The 15,887-nt window shown below is 38.0% G+C and overlaps 1 protein-coding gene across 1 annotated transcript in view; it reads left to right on the top strand.

The window, feature by feature from the left end:
* Window positions 1-15,887, top strand: part of RANBP17 (RAN binding protein 17) — a 339,468-nt gene that overhangs the window by 285,468 nt on the left and 38,113 nt on the right. The window contains 2 exon segments of the mRNA XM_030327670.1: window positions 8,684-8,898; window positions 11,704-11,842. Coding sequence (XP_030183530.1) covers window positions 8,684-8,898; window positions 11,704-11,842 — 354 coding nt within the window.

Below are 15,887 nucleotides of genomic sequence, written 5' to 3'. Positions count from 1 at the left end.
TTGGGTAGTCAGTGATCGGGGCCATGTAGAGTGGGGAGGACTCTTTCCCACATGCACTGATTTGTTGCATATTTTGTGGAACACCTCTACCTCGCTGCTCAGTGAGACTGGCAGAAAAATAATACTTTTGATATGCTGTTTTATTTATCTACATTCTGTCATGATATACTTTGATGTAAGTTTTTAATTTTGCTTCAGCTCTCAGCTGCTCTCGCCGTTACAGCTCGGGGTCAGCAATGAGGTTAGCCACAGTAGCACAAAACAATTTCCTGTTTGTACAGCCCAGGTAACATTTGGATGAGGATTAAATTTTACCACATTTTCTACTAGCCCAAGCCTATTATTTCTAATGAGTTTTAAATTGCTTCAAGAACGTGTATTTCAAAACTTAGTGCTGTGATCCATTCAGCCTGAGCAACTTAATAAAGGAAATTTTTTTCTTGAATTCTTGGTTAAAATGTTGCATGCAGTGTAATAAATGTTATTACTTTGGAAACCTACTTCTCAGTTTTAAGAACTGGATGTTTTTTATGCTCAATTTCCATTTGTCTAATCTTTTCTTCCTTTAGCCCCTGGGTCCTGGTATCTTTAGTGACATCTATTGGTTGAAGAGTGCACAGAAGGGAGAAATTGTGATAATTTTCATAAGACTAGGCAAAACAGAACTGCTTTTATTCCCTCCTTGGATACCTGATTTAAGAAAGTTCAGTGTGTGAAAATCTAAACTTTAAAAATGGATGGAACAGCCATGAGTATTCACTATATGTAAGAATTTACATCAGGGCTCTTTAAAGCAGTATGTGCTCCAGGTGCATTTAAGGTATGACTTAATCACATGCTTAAATTGGATTGGTAAAGCAATGTACAAGCCACTGTTATTTATCGTGACCTAGAAAACAGACCATGGTTTTCTAACTGGCTTTTGCAGAGCCCTGGAGATCTGAAAAGGACCATAGTGGGCCTCCAGATAGCAGGGAGGAGGACACCCTACTGCCACTTTGACCAGAACCACCCTGCTGTATAGTTGCACCAGATTTGTTTGTAAAAGCGAATCACTTTTTTGACCACTTGTGGGGTTTTTTGTAAAAGAGCCTGAAAATTACTGGCATGTGCTATTAGAAGCATTGTGAGAACGAAGGATTATGATTATATATTTATGTTTGATTACCAAAGAAAAGCTGAAGAACGCATTGGTCCTGAGATAACTAAAGTCTTAATAAATGTCTCCAGGAAATAACAGTTCTGGAAAACAAACTATCCAGGAACCATGTACGTGGCCTTAGATCTTACTGGAAACTTGGATGGGGACATAGAGTGTCAAAGTAGTATTAAAGTAAAGCTCATGATAGAATGACCGACACCTTGAGGATACCAGCACCAGGATCAGGTGGCTTACAAAAGCAAGACCTTGAGGAGCATGTTCCACAGTAGATCCACACATACCAGACATGCCCCCTTTTGCAAACAAGCAAATAATACTACATAAGCTATTAAATAAGGAAGAGTGATGTCCAACCAGTCGCTTAGGGTTCAGTGGATTCTTTCATCCATGCAGCTAACAGTTACTGAGCATTTACTATGTGTCTGATATTGTGAGAGTTACAATGGATAGGATAAGAAATAAGACGCACAAAAAAGAATCTTACTGATTCTTCTCTTGAGGAACTTGAGTTCTTCAGCGGATTCAGTCAAGTAAATGAAGACTTATGATGCACTGCGCTCACTTTTATACTTGAGAAGCATACAGAGTGCTATGGTAGCCCAGAAGTTTCTAACTCAAACTGAGGAGTCAAACAAGGAAGAACTTTTTTTTAAGTTTATTTATTTTAAGAGAGAGAGAGAGAGAGAGAGAGAGCATGGGCAGGGGAGGGGCAGAGAAAGAGAGTGAATCCAATGCAGACTCCTCACTGTCAGCATGGAGCCTGATGCAGAGCTCAAACTCACCAACCACGAGATCATGACCTGAGCCGAAACCAAGAGTCAATTGCTTTACCAACTGAGCCACCCAGGCATCCCAAGGGACAATTTTTTAAAGGAATAGAATAGGGCCCAGAAGTTTGAAGAGGGCATTTCAAGCAGACAGTAGCTGCTTTTACAAAATTATATAAATATAAAAAGTAGCATGCTCTGTTAGCAAACTGCAGAATTTCAGAATTGCTATAGAGAATAGAAAGTGAAAATCCTGATTATCTCATCATTCAAAGATAACTGTCATTATCAGTTTAGTGTGTACTTTAAGTGATTTTTAAGTTTATTTATTTAAGTAATCTCTACACCCAACGTAAGGCTTGAACTCAAAACCTCAAGATCAAGAGTCGTATGCTCTCTCGAATGAGCCAGCCAGGTGCCCTTACCATATCTTTTTAAATAGCTGCAAAGTATTACATTTTGTGGTCATATTATAATTTATTTAATCATTCACCTTTTGATAAATGTAATTTTTTTATACACATATAATTTTTCACCATTACATACTTTGTTTCAGTAAGCAACTTTGACATGCAGTTTCATGAGCTTCATTTGTTCAACAAATGTACCCTGGGAACAGCAGGCACTGTTATTGACTCTTTGGATACATCAGTGAGCAAAACTGAAAAAGGCATTATTTAGCATGTTAATAACTGGAATTTTAAAAAAAGAAAGAGAAATTCAGGAGAAGGAACAATAGAAGTACTAGGGATTGGGAAAGGTGTTGTAGTAACTTAAGTAAAGGTGACATTTGAGCAAAGACTTGCAGTAAATGAGGGAGTTAGTCATGTGAATATCTCTGGGCAGAGTATTCCAGGCTGAGAGAATACCAAGTTTTAGGGTCCTGAGGCACCAGTGTATCTGGCATGTCTGCAGAGCAGCAAAGAGATTAGTAGCTGGAGCAAAGTAAACAAAAGTATCTGGCATGTCTGCAGAGCAGCAAAGAGATTAGTAGCTGGAGCAAAGTAAACAAAAGGGAAAGTTATAACAAGAACAATGTCATGTAGTGTCATTCTTGTAGACAGTAATCAGGACTTTAGCTCAAGTGAAAATAGAGGGACTTTAGAATGTTTTGAGCAGATGAATAACATTTGCTACTGGCTTTGACCAAGGTGATAGTGGGAGTGGTGAGAAATAGTTCGATTCTGGATATACTTTGAAGGTAAAGCAAATCAGATTTCTTGATGGATTGGAAATATGGCATGAGAGAAATAATGTAGTCAAGGAATTTTGGCATGAACAACTGGAAGGATGAAGTCACCATTAACTGAGATGCATGTGAAAGGATCAAAAGTTCCATTTTGGTCCTGTTCAGTTTGAGATGTTAATTAGATATCCCAGTAGGAATATTGAACATAGACTTGGCTATCTGAGTCTGAGGTTTGGAAGTTAGGTCTGATCTAGAGAAAAAATGTGGAAGTCATTGACTCTTAGATGGTATTTAAAGCTGTAAAACCAAGGAAAGATCCCCTAGGTGATGGGTGAATATGCATCTAGAAGACTTAGGTTTGAGTCCTGGGGCACTTCAGTGTCAGGGGTAAAGGAGAAGAGGAGCAACCAGCAAAGGAAAGTGAGAAGGAGCAAGAACTGAAGAGAAGATCGGGGTATGTGCCTTGGAAGACAAGGAAGAAGAGGTAGTTAACTGTGTCAAAAGCTGGCAGTGAATCAAGTAAGATAAGGACTGAGAGTTAACCATTACATTTAGCAACAAGGCGGTCATTGGGAACCTTGAAAAGAGCGTTCTCAGTGGAGTGGGCATAAAAGAGAATGAGAGGAGGGGTACCTGCGTGGCTCAGTCAGTTACGCGTCCTACTCTTGATTTCGGTTCAGATCATGATCTCATGGTTCGTGGATTCAAGCCCCACATTGGGCTCACACAGAGCCTTCTTGGGATTCTCTGTCTCCCTCTCTCTGCTTCTCACCCGCTCACTCTCGCTCTCTCCCTTTCTCTCTCTCAAAATAATTTTTTTTTTTTAAAAAGAGAATGAAAGGAGAATAAGACAATGAAAACAGTTCTTTGGAAGAGTTTTATTACAAAGGGGAGTACTATCTAGCAGAGAGGTAGGGCCAAGAGAAGGTGTTTTTTGTTTTTTTTTTAAATGGAAGATGTAATAGCATAGCCTGTATTTCAGTGAGTTGATCTAATAGGAAAACAAGATTGCATAGGAGAAAAAGGAGAAATTTATTGGTGCTTTGTCCTTAAGTACATAAGAGGAGATGGCATATGTTGAACATATTGGAGGGTTGGCTTTTACAGGAGACAGTGTAACTGCAGATGCTGGTAGATAGGTAGATATTGTAATGAACTTTTAGAATTAGAATATGTGTCCAGAAGAGGATTTACACATTTTTTATATTTTTAATAAATATGACCAAGTTGCCCTCTAGAATGATTACACTAATTTATGTTCCCAACAACTTGCTTATTTTCCTGCCCCCTCATCAACACTGCATTGTTTAATCTCTTTCAGTCTGAAATGGAAAGACTATATTCCTTTCCACTCTTCATAGCTTCAATTCTGTCCCAAACCATTTATGTCCAGGGGCCTCGAAAGACAGAGTGGGTTGAGTGACCTAAAGTAAAGGAATGTCGGCAAGCTTGTGGTTCTCTTCCCATAACTGTTCTGATGATGAATGAAGACATTCAACCTATAGAGCTGTCAGCTAAATATCACCTTAAAATTTTAGAGATTAAGAGGGAAAAAGAAAACGTAAATCAATGTAAGGGATTGCTTTATAAGCCAGGAAATAACATTGTTCGTACTAACGGTTCTTCCTGGTACAAGATACTACTATAGTATTTTATCCCCTCAGCGTTCTTTTTTTAAGTATTCTTCTGAGGACACAGAGAACTGGTAGACTATAGAGCAAAGAACCACACTGTGACCCCATACAGCCAATTCTCTATTGAAGGAACAGAGGGAAGATGTTCCAAGACATAGCATTGACCTTACTTTGAATCGCATATTAGAAGGAAGTGTATTATGCTACACAGCCAGCTTCAGCTCCCCCTCTTTTCCCGGCCATAGCCCCCCATGTGTGAACTTACAAGCTACTAGACTTGAGAAAGAAATGAACCCACAGGAGTATGCATTGCCATATTTACATTTACTTAGCGAGCGCTGTGCCAGTTACTATGGTAAGCGCTTTACATATGCTGTCTCCTTTACTCCACATAAGAGCCTTGTGTGTTTTACGTACTTTAATTATCCTTATTTAATAAATGAGGAAACTGACTTACAGAGATTAACAATCTGCTCAGACACCGAGGTAGTAAGGAAAGAGGTAGGCTTCAACCCCAATCAGTATGAGTCAGAAGCCCACCCGGTTCATTACTCCCTTATGCACTGTATTTCTGTCTTCTGTTAGAATACTGTCTTTTATATAGTTCTCCACCGGAGACCTGTGAAAGAAGATCACTCTTCTTTGGGTGTAGGAAGCCTCTTTTGAAGGAGACATTATAGAGTCAGTCACTCAGGGAAGAGGTGGGGTCTCAGAAGGAAGAAGAGTTAAAAAAAAAAAAAAAAAAAGACCTGAAAGTAGATCTCAGGTAAACAGAAGTGGAGATTTTGCATTTTTTAATGGATATCCTTCTCTGAACCTAGGTCTTGAGGATTGTCCAGAAGGGTACTTCTGAGTGCTGGAAGCTAACCCCAAAACAAAAACAAAAAGGTTTTCTCCAAAAGGGACAGAGAATAGAGGTTAAGAAAAGAGAACCCAAGCAATTAATATAAGCAAATGATAAGCTGAATTACCAGTATCTGGAGTCCTCTGTGCTTATTTTTCAGGTTTTTTTTTTCCCCTTATCATTTAGTGAGATTTCCTGCTGCAGCATGCACAAGAGTGAGAATGGCAGTGCTGTGGCACCTGTGCCTCCCACTGGAAGTTCCCCCCACTATTGCCCTCGGCCAGGTTATCCATCAATTCCCAGCATTCTTGTCCGGAGCCCCAGAGGAGCCTCCACACCCCTCTCTCCCAGGCCTAACGTTAAGAATGTACGGTATCTTCATTCCCCTGCCCCCAATTATGGCATTTTAAGCTTTTTTGGGGGAGGGGGGGTGCAATCCAATTTCAGTAAGTACTGTTCAGTGACACATACTGAATAAAGCTGAGTCGGAGTGAGTAAATGACTTGGCCAAGCCTTCTCTTCCAGAGTCTTTCATAGCCACCACGGAATGCTGAGGTACCTGAGCACAGTGAGGTACAACTTTCTATTTCAAAAGTATTACTCGTTCTCCTTTTCAAAGGTCACAAGGCTACACTAATTAACTTGTTTAATTAAAATAAATTAACACAGATGTGTCTGACACAGGCCAAAAGACATGTATTTTAGGTTGCAACTTCAACACAGAGATGAAAGTTGTGATTCTAAATAAGTAATCCTTCTTGATGATAGGTTATCCAATCTTTAAATCAAAATTTTTGTACCATCACCGTTCTTGGTCTGCCCATTCCATCTTTGCTGTAGAATATAAGACCTTTACTTCTCCCATAAGGACATGAGCATAAAAAGACCCCCAAAAGATGATCCAGTTTTCTCCCGTTGACCTGGGCCTTTCCAACAAACCCAAAATGTGTAGTCCACACATAACCCCCAGATTATCCTAGCTCCTTTCATCACATGTAAGCAGTGCTTTCCTTTTCCGAGGACGGAGAGGACAGGGGAATGTCTACCTTGGTTTATACTGAATTTGAGGCAAAGGTAAAAAGGCAGTGGTTGAGAACTGTCTTCTCCTGCAGCATCCTGCCTTTGCGGACCTCCATACCTGTGCGCATAATCTACCTAGCACACACTCCTCCGCCTCCAAGTCTTCCTGGAAAACCGGGCTTGGTCCTTGAGAAATAGCCTGTTCTGTGAAGCCTTTCCCCACTGACCTCCTGGCCAAGCAGAGTCAGTCTCTTCTTCTGTTCCCCTAACATTTTAACCCAATCTCTCTGTGTTTGTCACATTGTATGAAATCATTGATTTATAAATCTATTTCTCCCACCAGACTGAACTTCTTCAGAATAGAGATTTTATTTCCTTTGTTCATCCCAGCACCTCACACATAATAGCTGTTAAGTAAATGCTGTCATATTGAGTTGAATCTTTATGGAACTTACTCTCTAAGTTAGGATGAGGTCATGAGAGAGGGTACGGGATTTGGTGTGGAGTAAATTCCAGGGTCTGTCTCACCCCTCTTACAGTACACACGTGGTTACTGTAATATACATATCAGTCAGGATTCAAACAGGGAAAAACAAGCACTATGACACTGACAGAACAGGGAACTTGTTTTATGAATCAGACTTTGTACAGTCTTGGGCAAAGATGGGAAAATAGGTCAAAGGGGGGAATTGAAAATTCAGAAGAAAAACCACTAATCAGTCCTCCTGAAACAATGGCCTGGGTGGACAAGTTGGAGCTTGCAGGGAATTCTAGCAGCTGGAAGTGTCACTTCCAGCTGCTAGAATGGAACCATGAAAGGATGTGGGGTCAGAGGGAACTGCTGTAGGGTAGAAGTCAATGGAAAACGGCTGCCTTTGCATAGCTGCCAGCCTGGAAGTCTGCTGCAGAGTAGTTGGTGATGGGCTTGGAGTCATTCGTCAGCAGGACTGGTGGTTCTAGACACAGAGGAGGAAAGAACACGGACAAACTGAAACCCAGCGGCATTTCTACTGTTTTTTCTCACTCTGGTCACAGTGACCTTCACAAAAGCGTGGCTGCTACTTCACTTCCACCTTACAAATCTCACACAAATTTCTCTCTTGCCCAATTCTAGCCCACAACCATAAAGGGAAATGCATTCTGGGAAAGTTAGTTCTTGTGTAGCCAAATTGGCACAGTACAAAGCCACAACAATGCACCTCTACATTTTGTAAGTTGAATTTAGTTTCAATTTTAGCAGTACTCACTTAAATAGGAAAACACAGAGCTAAGAAGCATGTAGGACTTTATAGTTTTTTTAAAGGCATTCTTGGGTATTGCCTAAAAACATGCCTTACTAGCACACATTTCAGAAATAAATTGTTGGTTATAAATGCTAACCGGTATTAAAATTTTTAAGGTGATTATATAAACATTTCTTTATCTTTTGATGGACAGCATAGAATTTAAGTACAGTTTTAAAAATCATCTCTTGACATCTTCTGAAAAATGACGGAAGGAAAAAGGAAGTAACATTTGTTATGCACTGTGCCGAGGATTTCTTGTGCGTCTTATTTCATTTAATTCATATACCAAACCTGCGAGGCTCCTAAAAGTGAAGTAACTCAAGATCAAATTCATGTAAAACTGCTGGAACTTCATCCCAGAATTTAGCGTAACTTATATCTCAGCCTAGGCTTTTTCTCTTGACTTAGTTGGTTGTTTACTCCTACGTTTCTAATGTCTTGTTGAAGAGGAGATAACACATATATTAAAATATGTAAAGTGAACTAATCTTAAGAGTGCAACTCAATGAATTTTTCCATATCTACCTGCATATTCGTATAATCACCACCTAGATAAAAACATAAAACTTTGCCAGTACCCTTGATTGGTTTTCCTTGGGCCGTTTGTGCTTCCCAGGTAAACTGCCTTAAATATTTGCATTTTTCGTTACACGGATGGTGTAATTTTTGGAACAATGCTAGGAGGAGGTGAACATTAGCGGTGAAGTGAAAATGTTAAATAATGTGCCTTGAATTACATCTACTTATATCACTTTCTCTGTCTGCTTTTACCCTAAAACAGGTAATCAGATCCTGTCCCTTGGGAGCCTCTCAAAAGATCAGATTTATCCAATGAAACTCAAGGGCATCTCCATCTGCTATTCAGCTCTGAAATCTGCCTTGTGTGGAAATTATGTCAGCTTTGGCGTCTTCAAGTTGTATGGGGACAACCATTTTGACAATGTACTCCAGGCCTTTGTCAAAATGCTGCTGTCAGTGTCCCACAGTGACTTGCTAGTAAGCAATCGTGCATCACGGGAGTCTTTGTGTGAAATGTGAAGTAACACCATCACAGGCTTGGAATGGTTACAGTGAAGCCCAGGGAGTTAGAATAGCACCAGAACATTGTTATGTTTTAGGACAGCATCTTGATTTAACTTGCAGAATTTGAACAACTATAGTGGCTGTGTTTCTATAATTAAATGTGCAGTTTTGAAAACTGCAGCTACCACCGTCTGATGGATCGGTCCTCCAGAGTGCTCCAGGTTCTGCATCTAGAGAAAATGTCATCAGCAATTTCAACTGATTGCTTACAGCTATACTCATAATTCAAAACAGGTCTGTCTCTTGGAGCAGAAATGCAGGATCGGCTGCAGGATCTTCTCCTTCCTTCTTCCTTCCTCCTCCTATGCCCTCTACTTCCCCTACTGTTTGGCTTTCCTTTGCATGAAAATTCTGGTGTGGCGGAAGGAGTGCTGAAATCAAAGTTGAGCGTGCGGGTGCATAGTCTCAACTCTGCCACTCACTAGTCATTTACCTTGAATAAATCACCTTCTCTATTTCTCCAGGCTTTAATTTCCTCACCTTTAAAATGAGTAAATTAAACAAAGTGATCTCCAGGTCCCTTTTCAACTCTACCGTCTAGTTTCTATGATCTATGTCAGTGGTTTTCAAACTTTGAGGCCCATCAGAATCACCTAGGGTGCTTGTTGGAAATTTAAATTTCCAGGCTCCTCCACTGAGCTGTGTCGTTATCACACTTTTTTTTTTAAACACCTCTGCATGATTGCACAAAAGCTAATATATGCCCAATGTGGCTGCAGTAATTACTTCAATAACAGCCAAATTCATGCTCAGGCGTAGTTCAGGCTTTACCACCTGCTCCCTGCCAAAGTTGCAGCTAAGATCTAAGGGGCCTTTGGTCAGCCTGAGTCATCCTGGACAAGAATGGACTAGTGGCACCCTCTTCCACTGTTCTAAGTCTTTATGGAACCACATCTCCAGCTAAAGTGGTTAAGCCTCAGTAGTAGAACAGAATGCTCATTGAAGGCTGCCTGTGTGACAGAAATTACAGACTAGAAACTTGACTCAGATCAACCATGCGTTAACAGACACCTCACTGAGAAGACACTTCACTATAGTTGAGGTCCACCAAAAAAACTGATTGTAGCTCCAGGAATTTCTCTCATCTTTTTTCTAACAGGCAATCAAATCTCTAATTCACTAATTCTCAAAATTGAGGATGCATAGGATTCCCTTTATGTATGTAAAATGCATGTTTTAGGACCTCATTCCAGAGCTTTTCATTTAGTGAGTCTGGAGTGGGGATCAGGAAACTGCATTTTTAGCAAGCACCCCATGTGATCTCATGGAGGTGGCCTTAATCTCACTTTAATAAATACTACTCTGGTTTATTTCTCTTATGAGTGTTGTGCTTCTTTGGTATTGGCTTGAGTTTCATTTGAAGTTTTCCAGGGATCTTTCTCATGCACTTATCTTTTGCTCATAGTATATAGCAAATATTAAGCCATTGACCAAATTATGATTTAATTAGATGGGCAGGCACTCTGTAAGTACAACAGACCATGATGCCAAATCCTATCATAACAGCAAAAGCTTTGTGTTAAAAAAAAAAAAAAAAAGGCTGCCTTACCACTAGTAATAACTGTTCAGAGTTACAATATCTCCATCCAGAAAATAATTGTCTTTTTTTTTTCAATTTAAATTTCAGTTAACATGAAGTACAGTATTGGTTTCAGGAGTAGAATTCAGTGATTCATCACTTACATACAACAGCCAGTGCTCATCACTACAAGTGCCCTCCTTAATACCCATCACCCATTTAACCCATCCCCCCCACCCACCTCCTTCCATCAACCCTCAGTTTTTTCTGTCTCTCTTGTGGTTTGTTTCCCTCCCTTGTCTTTTTCCTCCACTTCCCATAGATTTATCTGCTTTGTTTCTTAAATTCCACATATGAGTGAAATCCTATGGTATTTGTCTTTCTCTGATGGACTTATTTCACTGAGCATGATACATTCTAGCTCCATCTACGCCGTTGCAATTGGCAAGCTCTTATTCTTTTTGATGACTGAATAATATTCCAGTGTGTGTGTGTGTCTACGTACCACATCTTTATCCATTCATCAGTCAGTGGACATTTGGGCTCTCTCCATAGTTTTGCTATTGTTGATAATGCTTCTATAAACATTGAAGTACATGTACCCCTTCCAATCTGTATCTTTGTATCCTTTGGGTAAATACCGTATAGTGCAATTGCTGGATCGTAGGGTAACTCTATTTTTAGTTGTTTTTTTTAATATAAAATTTATTGTTAAATTAGTTTCCATACAACACCTAGTGTTCATCCCAACGGGTGCCCTCCTCAGTGCCCATCACCCACTTTCCCCTCCCTCTCACCCCCCATCAACCCTCAGTTTATTCTCAATTTTTAAGAGTATCTAATGGTTTGGCTCCCTCCCTCTCTAACTTTTTTTTTTTTTGAGGAAGAATTCAGTCTTCTAAATTCCATACTACAGAATTTTATTTGCATTTAAGTGTTATCCATGTAAGGTAAAATTGAGGATACTTTCTGTGCTGTGTCTTCAAATTAGGATTTCTAGAGATCAAGAGATTCCTATTAGAACCCCCTTAAATACCGAATTGAGAATCATGTGTTTGTCATTTGTTCCATGTATTTATTTTATATATTTATATTTAGGTAGGTTTATATTTTCTAATATTATAAATGGCAGTTTCCACTAGACCTTAACATGTCTTTTGCTTCCCAGTGGCTTGACACTTGGTATCTCTGTGTTTTAGCAATATCGGAAACTGAGCCAGTCTTACTATCCACTCCTGGAGTGTCTCACCCAGGACCACATGAGCTTCATCACCAACTTAGAGCCTCCTGTACTGCTGTATGTTCTCACATCTATCTCCGAGGGACTCACTACTCTTGGTAAGTATTGTGGAGAACATGATTTCCAGAGGAAAAACTTGATTGTGGTCTCTTAATGTATGTGCTTACTAAGATGATCATCCTACAGATAGGAAAAAATTATGTACCCAAACTAAGAGATTATTTCATAATTATTGCTTGCAAGTGAGAAAATGCCTTTTTGTATTTTGATGTACAGCTTAATTTTTAATCCGCTTAAAGGTATAATTTATACACATTGATTTTAAGTGAACAGTTAGTTGTTCAGTGACTATAACAAATATATATACACAGTCATGAACCATCACAACTGAGATATGGAACATTTTCTTCACCACAGAAAGCGCTCTAGTGCCCCCTTCTAATCAGTCCCTTCCCCCTCACCCCAGCCCCAAGGAACCACTGTCTACTTTCTTTCACTATAGTTTACCTTTTCCAGAATTTCATCTAAGTGGAATCCTGTGATGTATATACCTTTCTCTTTCGTTTAGCATAACGCCTTTGAGATTCTTCCATGCTGTTTTGAAAGTCAGTTTATTCCTTTCTGTTGCTGAGTATTATTCCATTGTGTGGAATACTACAACTTATCTATTTATATATTCACCAGCTGATGGACTTTTGAGTTGTTTCCATTACTTGGTTGTCTTGTACAATGCTACTGTGAATGTACAAGTCTTTCTGTGGACAGGTAGTATTTCTCTTGGGGAAATAGCTAGGAGTGGGATTTTTGAGTTGTATGCTAAGTGTATTTTTAACATTATAAAAAAATTGTGACACTGTTTCCCAAAATGACTGTACCATTCTGCTCTCCCAGCAACGTTTGAGGGTTCCAGTTTCCCAGTAACCTCCCTAACACTTGGTATTGTCAGTCTTTTTAATCTTAGCCATCCTAGTGGGAGTTAAGAGGAATCTCATGATGTTTTTAATATTTCTTTAACTACTGAATAGTGATTTGAACATCTTTTCATGCTTATGGGCCATTCACGTATCTTCTTAGTGAAGTATTTGTTTGAATCCTTTACCCATTTTTTTAAACTGGGTTATTTATCTTGTAAACATTTATTAAATATTCTGGATGCAGATCCTTTATCAGATATGTGTTTTGAAAATATTTTTTCAGGCTTGGCTTGTATTTTTATTTTCTAACAGTCTCATCTTATAAGAGCAAAGTTTTTTTAATCTTGAGGCAGTCCCATTTACTTATTTTTTCTCTTATGGTTCATGTCTTTTGGGTCCTATCCTAAGAAATCTTTGCTTAACCCAAGGCCAGACAGGTGGTTTTTATGTTTTCTTCAGAAGTTTTATAGTTTTTGATCTTATGTTTAGGTCTGTGAACCATTTCAACTAAACTTTTTGTATATAATATTATGTATGAGACAAAAGCTGTTTTTTAGCATACAGTTATTCAATTGTTCTAGCACCTTTTGTTGAAGAATGTTCTTTCCTTATTGAATTACTTTGTGCCAATTCTATACTGTTCTGATTCTTAACTTTTGTCCTAACTTTCTGGTACATGTTGAAATCAGAGAGTATAGCCCTCTAATTTTGTTTTTCTCTATTTTTTTTAATGTTTATTTATATTGAGAGAGAGAGAGCGAGCGAGAGAGCACGGGGGAGAGAGAGAGCCAAAGAGAAAATCACAAGTAGGCACTCGGCTGTCAGTGCAGAGCCTGACATGGGACTAAATCCCACAAATTGTGAGATCATGACCTGAACTGAAATAAAGAGTCAGACACTTAACTGACTGAGCCACCCAGGTGCCTCTGTTTTTCTCTTTTAAAGTGGTCTTGACTATTCTGGGTCCTTTGTCTTTTTATATACACCTTAGTGTCAATTTGTCAGTTTCTCGTTAGAAAAAATAAATGAATAGGGGAATTTTCGTGGGGATTGCATTGAATCTCTAGCCCAATTTGGGGGCAGTTAACATATTAGCAATATTGAACTTTCAATTCCTGAAAATGGCATATCTGTCCATTTATTTAGGTCTTCCTTAATTTTTCTCAACAGCATTTTTGTAGCTTTAAATGTATGACTCTTGTACTTATTTTGTTATATTTATAACTACGTATTTTATGTTTTTATGGTATTGTACATGGTATTGAATTTTAATTTCCCATTGGTTTTGGCTACTGTGCAGAATTGCAGTTGATTTTTTTTGTATGTTCACCATATATCCTTCAACCTTACTAAACCCACCTATTAATTCTGGTAGTTTTTGTAGATGTCTTAAGATTTTCTGCATAGATGTACCTACAAATAAAGACAGTTTCATCTCTTCCTTTCCAGTCTCTATGGCTTTTTTTTCCTTGCCTTATCACACTGGCTAGGGTCCACAATACAATGTTGAGTAGAAGTAATGATAGCAAACATTTTTTTCCTTGTCTCCAAGGAAATGTCTCCATTCATTCTTTCACCATTCAGTCTAATGTTAGCCATAGGTTTTTATATAGATGCTCTTTTATCTTGTTGAAAAAATTCCCTTATTTGTGGTTTTCTGAGAGTGTTATCATGAATGAATATTGAATTTTATCAAATTATTTATCTACATCTACTGAGATGATTATATGGCTTTGCTTTTTTAATACATTACATAATGTTAATCATCACATTGATGGGTATTTGAATGTAAAACCAACCTTGCATTCCACACTAGGTTGTAACACATCCTTCTTATGTGGTATTGAAATCGACTTTCTAAAATTTTGATACAGATTTTTTACATCTATGTTCGTGACAGATATTGATGTGTTCTCAGTAGTTTTTCTATAGTTCTTCCATATCTTGTACTCTTTGTTCTTCTGTGTCTTTGCCTTGTTTTAGTGTCAGTCTAATGCCATCATAAAATGACTCGAGGATTGTTTCCACCTCTCCTATTTTCTTAAAAAGTTTGTGGAGAATTGTTACTAGTTCTTACTTAAATGGTTATTAGATCTCCTTAGTGAGGCCTTTAAGCCTAGATTTTTTTATTGTTGTTAGTAAGTTTTTTTAACTACAAATTAAATTTTTTCATGGATACAGGACTATTCCACTTATTTATTAGATCTGGCATAGCATTTGGTAGTTTGTATCTTCAAAAGAATTTCTCCATTTCATCTGAAGTTCATCTGACATTGACATAAAATTGTTCATAATATCCCATTGTTATACAATATGATTTGAGCAAGGTCTGTAGTGATTGCACAGAACCAGCTTTCAGTTTTCATTGAATTCTCTTTTATTTTTCCATCTTTTATTTCATTAATTTCATATATGGCCTTTATTATTTCCCTCCTTTAGTTTACTTTGCTTTTTATTTTCTTAATTTTGTCAAGTAGATACTTAGATAACTGATTTTAGACCTTTCCTCTTTGCTAATATACACATTTAATGCTTTCATCTAAGCACTGCTATAGCTATTCCTCACAAAAATTTTATATATTTTGAGATTTTTTTTCTATTCAGTTCAAAAATATTTTCTAATTGTCCTGCTGAATTCTTCTTTTATCAGTGGATTGTTACTTAGAGGCACAGGGTTTTTAATTTCTGTATATTCACAGGTGTTCCTGATATCTGTTACTGATTCTAGTTTAATTCCATTGTGGTCATAGGAAATACTCAGTAATTTTTATAATCTTTATATTTATTGCATCCTTTTTATGTTCAAAATACGATGAATGTGCCAAGGGCACTTGAAATGACTGTGCATTCCACTGTTGTTGGGAAGAATGTTCTATGGTGGTCTAATTGTTCAGATTTTCTATATTATTACCGGTTGTTTGTTTTCTACTTATTCTATGAACCACCAAGAGAGAAGTGCTGAAGTCTGACTATATAGATTTTTCCATTTCTCCTTTCAGTTCTATCAGTTTTTATATAAAGTATTTCAAAGCTTTGTTACTAGATACATAAATATTTAGGATCGTTATGTTCCTTTGGTCAATTTTCCCCTTTATCATTATGAAATGACCTTCTTTATCTCTTGCAATACTCTTTCTTTTTTTTTTTAATACTCTTTCTTCTGAAATCCACTTTGTCTGATATTACTAGCCTCTCCAGCTTTCTTTTGATTAGGTTGCCTCTTTTTCTA

This window comes from Lynx canadensis, chromosome A1, assembly GCF_007474595.2.
Source record: "Lynx canadensis isolate LIC74 chromosome A1, mLynCan4.pri.v2, whole genome shotgun sequence".
Lineage (NCBI taxonomy): Eukaryota > Metazoa > Chordata > Mammalia > Carnivora > Felidae > Lynx > Lynx canadensis.
Note: the sequence above shows the minus strand (reverse complement) of the source record. Positions and strands in the feature narration are given on the sequence as shown.